This window comes from Triticum dicoccoides, chromosome 2B (assembly GCF_002162155.2).
Source record: "Triticum dicoccoides isolate Atlit2015 ecotype Zavitan chromosome 2B, WEW_v2.0, whole genome shotgun sequence".
Lineage (NCBI taxonomy): Eukaryota > Viridiplantae > Streptophyta > Magnoliopsida > Poales > Poaceae > Triticum > Triticum dicoccoides.
In genome coordinates, this window is record NC_041383.1 from 649468879 (window position 1) to 649474568 (window position 5690).

Genomic DNA, 5690 nt, shown 5'->3' on the forward strand with positions numbered 1-5690 from the left:
ACTGATGTTAGCCGAGTGAGACTAATTAATCTCCGTTGACTGAGCTAGCCAGACCATTTACAATAAAGAGATACTTGGTGCACACCACATATGACAACAATAACAATAATATTGGCACACTCTGTTTCAAAATAAGTGTCTCTGATTTAGTACAAAGTTGATTTAATAACAACAATATTGGCACACTCTGTTCCAAGATAAGTGTCTCTGATTTAGTATAAAGTTGATTTAATAACAACAATATTGGCACATTCTCCTATTTAGTACAAACGACACTTATTTTGGGACGGAGGGAGTATATCTTCTCATCAACGAGCTTAAAATGTTAAATGAGCTCATTAAACTTGTTCTCTTAAGAAGCTTAGATTAAAATTGAACCCGCTACTCAACAAGTTTGATTCGAGCTGAACCATGTCACGAGCTGCTCGTTTAGCTCCCGAGTTTCGATATTTTTAATTCCAGCCCTACTCCCCTCATTGCAAGTTGAATAAGGACGTGTAAATTTTATTCCAAATGTAGTTGCTTTCTGAATTATTATAGAGCAATCTTCTAGATTGTATTGATCATAAGAAATTGTTACAGGGATACAAATGAGATCATGATATTGACCCCACTAAATATGACGACCATGAGTTAACGATAAAGAGAACCTAGCGAAAGTTAACCCACCATCATAAACATTATTACAAATTGGCGAGCCTCAAATTTTCATCGGAAAATTATACGGCGTCGCTACTAGGTGAAGTTGGTTCCTCCTTCTTAGTGTTGCACCGACGGTCATGTCCATGTCAAGCTCATCCGGAAGCATTCCGGCTGGGAGGCTCCAATCGAAGAAGTACAGAAGCCGAGCCAAGATGAGCTCCAGGGTGGCCAACCCAAAAGTACTGCCAGGGCACATCCTCCGCCCGCTCCCGAACGGCAAGTACTCGAATTGTGTACCATTGTAATCCACGGTAATGTCCTCAAACCTCTCTGGCTTGAACTGGTCCGCATCATGCCAATACTCGGGGTTCCTCGCTATCCCCCACGCATTGACCATGACCCTGGAGCCCTCCACGATCTCAAACCCACTGACGATGCAAGTCTCTCGACAGACACGGGGGAGCAGGAGTGGTGCCGCCGGGTGCAGCCTCAGACCCTCCTTGATCACCATCTTCATGTAGCGCAGTTTTTCCATGTGGACCTCATGGTCTTCTGGACTCTTGTTGTCCAATGTTTGTCGCACCTCCGCCTGAGCCTTCACCATTACCTCCGGGTTCCTCATGAGCTCCGACATGATCCACTCCAGGATTGACGACGTCGTCTCTGTCCCTGCTGTGAACAAGTCCTATAGCAAATTTATAGTGTGGGATTAATCCGACTACAATAATATAACTTTCTTTATAGGAAGGAAGATTACCCCCTGCTTTCTTTCGAAGATGAAAATTTTATAATCCTATTTTCTCCTATACTATGTATGTTTCTCGTAAATGTAAATAAACCCCTCCCCTTAATTTCAACTTAACCACCTTCACGTAAAAAGATCATTTAGCACCACCCCCTCCCCTGATTTCCTCCATCCGTGAAATAATAATTCTGTAACATGCACATGGTCGTTTGTTAAGGGTGTGTCTAGGGTACATCTAGATGTGCTTTAGTTATTGCACATTCAAGTGGGTGAATCAAGCATAAAGAGGAAAAGAAAAAAAGAAAAAGAAAATATCCACACGAATCTCAATGTAAGATCAATGACATATGATTTAGATGTGCAATACTTATGACACATCTAAATGTGATTTAGTTAAAATAATTTGTTAACGGTGGTCCTAAGTCCTAATTCTTTCAAAAACTATTCAGAGAGCAGACGACCTTGGAGCACTTACCACTGTTATTGCCTTGATGTTTGTGATGCCGATGGGGAACTCAAGCTGCCCCTCATCCTTGATCCTAAGCATGACGCTCAGAAGCTCATCGTCTCCGGTATTTTTCTCCGCTCGCCGCGCCTCGCAGATGGCGATGATCTTGTCAAAGATGGCGTCGAACTGCCGGCGCGCTCCCCAGAGCGAGCGTCTCAGCCCAGTGACCACGTCCACAAACCACAGCGAAGGGAAGAGGTCCCCGACGCAGAATCCCCCAGTTAATGTGAGCAGCACATTCATCGCAGCCAAAAACTGCTCTTGGAGCTCGGCGTCGCAGCCGTCGCCAAACGTTGCCCTTGCGGTGATCGTGTTCGTGCACGACACGAGCAGCTTCCTCATATTGACGGGCTGGCCGCCTCCACGGGCGGCGGCGGCGCGGACATCCCTAACGAGGGACATGGTCTCGCTGTCCCTGATGGGCGCGAACTGTCTCACCTTTCGCGCGCTCAGGAGCTCCACCATGCAGAGCTTGCGCAGCGTCCTCCAGTACGCGCCGTATGGCGCGAAGGCTATGTCGGCGCTCCCGTAGCCCACGATCTCCGCGGCCAGAATTGTCGGCCTTGACGCGAAGTTGAGGGAGCTATCCCGGAGCACCTCCTGTGCGACCGCCGGCGAGGAGATCACCACGGCGTCCACCTGGCCCAACCGCAGGTACATCACCGGGCCGTGCTTCTTGGCCAGGTCCCGGAGAGCGACCTGCGGCGTCGCTGTCCGGAGGTGGAGGAGGTTTCCGATGAAGGGGAGACAGCGTGGGCCGGGAGGCTTCCTCCCCTTGGAACTTGCTGTCTTTTTGCGGCTAAGCAAAGCCACGAGAATCATCAGTGAGACGAAGGATAGGAAGAGGAGGGTCGCTGCGCTTAGCTCCATGAGGGATGGCTTGATCAAACTTGAAGCTTTGCTTGGGAAGTTGGGATGAAGAGCTACTAGCAGGAAGTGCCTTTTATAGGGAAAGGGAGTGGAAAGATTTGGTTACCACTCGTTGTCTATTCTTCTCGGTATACGGCAGGTTTGCACCGGTTGACCAAGTCATCAGGCGCTTTTCACAGAAGAGTGAAATGGGTCACTAGTCCATGAACATCCGGAGAACGGGTTAAATAATAAAGAACACAATGAAAAGGACGGGAAGGTACAAAGCGCATACGGAACAGTGCCATAGAAAAATGATTGTACGAAATAATAGTACCTGAAATGTACATTTATATTGTGTGGTATCACTATTAGAAAAATGAAGCTATATTACCGGTTCGTAGAGACCTTTAGTGCCGGTTGCTGCAACCGGCATTAAAGTATGGGGACTAAAGGTCCTCCTTTAGTCCCACGAACCGCCACCTCTAGTTGGGTTAGGATGCAGACCCATACGGCCCCGTAGGGCCCACAGGACAGAAGACTTGCAATAGGCCAACAAAGGTCTGCTTAGAGAGGAGCTCGACACAATAGCCGCGTCGGGGCTTATAAATCGGTGCGAGCTCCTCTTAACTAGCAAGGTGGGACTAAACATTGTGCACTGCGGGTGGCAGCGCATCCTTTTAGTATCGGTTGGTGGCACGAACCCGTACTAAAGGGGGGTTTTTAGTACGGTTGGAGTCACCAACCCGTAGTAAAGGTCATCACCTCTTTAGTACCGGTTCGTGCGAGCGCCGCTCGCCTAGCCGTTGGAATCGGCACTAACGGACACATTAGTGCCGGCTCAAATACAAGCCGGGACTAATGAGTTGCACATAAGACTTTTTTTATTAGTGTATAAACAGGGTTCCAAAATTTCATCTATTTTCAGGCTTTTTTTCCCGAAACAAATTTCTACATCAACATGGAGAAAGTTATACAGGGCTGCGTGGACGCGTACCCCGCACCTGAGTGCCCTTGAGAATTTCTCACTTACCGCCTCTCATACATCAGCGTAGAGTAACCAGAGTAGAAAATTGGACTTGCACACGAATGGACCACGTGCGATTCACCCTGGTGGCGCCGGCCGCCACACAGGAGCCGGCCGGGACAAGTTCCCACCTTTTAAGGATCTCCCCCTAGCGACATCGCCAATATACTGCTAGTGTGTACCTGCTCCGTTCTAAAATAGATAACTCAACTTTGTATACATTCCACCCCTAAAATATTATGCTTCATGGACCCGGTACGTGCATCGCTGCCAGCTAATCTCGATTCGGTCATGGTCGCGACCCGGTACGTGCAACTAAGAGGAGATGGAAGCACGTCTGCATGGTGATGTAGAAGGAGGAGGTACCATATGGACGGAGGAGGTACGTACCAGGCCTGTGCAGCTTGTCGCAATGTCACGAGGTCGATGTGCATGGCATTATCGACGATGTTACTTAATTTGTTGGAGAACATCTGTTTGCGGGAGATTGTTGGAGAACACTCACATGGCGACATGCATGCAGTCCAAAACACAACACGACATGCTTTGCTGTTTGTCTGCATTGACCCAGCAATATACATACGGTCTACCGTTCGAAAGTAAAAAATATACATATAGTCTATCCAGGAGCATCTACAGCCGGTCACCTCAAACTCCCCTCAAACATCTAGACGGACGCCCGGTCACTGTCAAGAAAGCCTGACTCAGACGGATGCCTCAAACGGGCCTCAAACGACCGGGCTGACCGACACTCCTCATATCCAGCCCAAATATAGGAGATGACTAGCCGTGTCCACCACATCGGACCCAACAGGCCTACCCTACCATAAATTGCACCAAATCCATCAAACCCTCCCCCCTCCTCCCGCCTCCCTCCACCCTTCCTTCGTGTCTGAGCCCTTGCCGTCCGCCATCCTTGCTCCCCGTATTCGTCGCCGGTCCCGATCCGTCTCCCTAGATGACCTCCAACCCGTCCTCGACCGCCGGGGCCGAGGCTGCGTCCACCTCATCCCATCGACGTCCCGTCCTCGGCTTCGTCATGCAGGCCGGAGAACATCACGACGACGGAGGATAGCGAGAGAGGGATGCGGATGCAGACATCGATGAGCAGGTGCACCCCCCCCCCCCCGGTCGCCGCCTTACCGGGACTCCGCACCCCGTCCATCCAAACCCCAACAAGGATCACGCCGTCGGTCCAAGTTGGGACAGAGGAGGATCCTGCGGCCGACTGGGGCATTCCGGGGAGCTTTTCGCCCACACAGATGCAGCTGATGGACGTCTGTCACTCGCCATAGCTCGTTCGGCCGTAGACAAGCACGGGCGGTTCCCAGGCTACCCATGACTTATTCGACGGAATGACACAACAAGACTTGGTAGCTTCTTGTTGCTCCTGTCCAATCAACTTTGCATAATCAAGATCCAACCCAAATGCACTATGAGTTGGGGAATCCAACCTGCCCTTCACATGAAGTTGAGACAACATCAAATCCCAATCCAAGCAACAAGAAAAAGAAGCCAAGGACGACAATGGCAAGAGGTTCGACATTCTCAAGTTTTATCGAAAAAGGCTTTCGCCCCGCTTTATATATAAAGAACAGATCACCAGTAACTCAGTACAACACCCGCCACCAAGACACACGCACACACCCAAGGCAGGATGCATAGGCGTTGAGCGCAGCAAAACCACCCCTAGCACTACAAGAGCCACCGGGGGCCTCAACCGTGAACACTCCACCGCGAAGAGAAGAAGCTATATGCGACGCACCGTGGGCTCCAAGGCGGTGTCTACAGGAAGGATACGACACCGAAGCGCCGCCACCGCCCGACCCAAGGATCAGAGTTTTCCCCGGAGCAACACGACGGGCAGTGAGAGTCGCAGCGACGCCTTCAAGAAGGGAACGAGCATCGCCGTCGCCGGT

At 50.2% G+C, this 5690-nt stretch overlaps 1 protein-coding gene across 1 annotated transcript; it reads right to left on the bottom strand.

Annotated features, from left to right (window-relative positions):
- Nucleotides 1–700: 700 nt before the first annotated feature.
- On the bottom strand, nucleotides 701–2765 carry LOC119368198 (cytochrome P450 99A2-like). The gene is made up of 2 exons (XM_037633522.1): nucleotides 1863–2765; nucleotides 701–1327 (listed from the first exon to the last, which is right to left on the bottom strand). The coding sequence occupies exons 1-2, from the start codon at nucleotides 2763–2765 to the stop codon at nucleotides 701–703; spliced, it is 1530 nt and encodes a 509-aa protein (XP_037489419.1).
- Between the last annotated feature and the right edge of the window lie 2925 nt (nucleotides 2766–5690).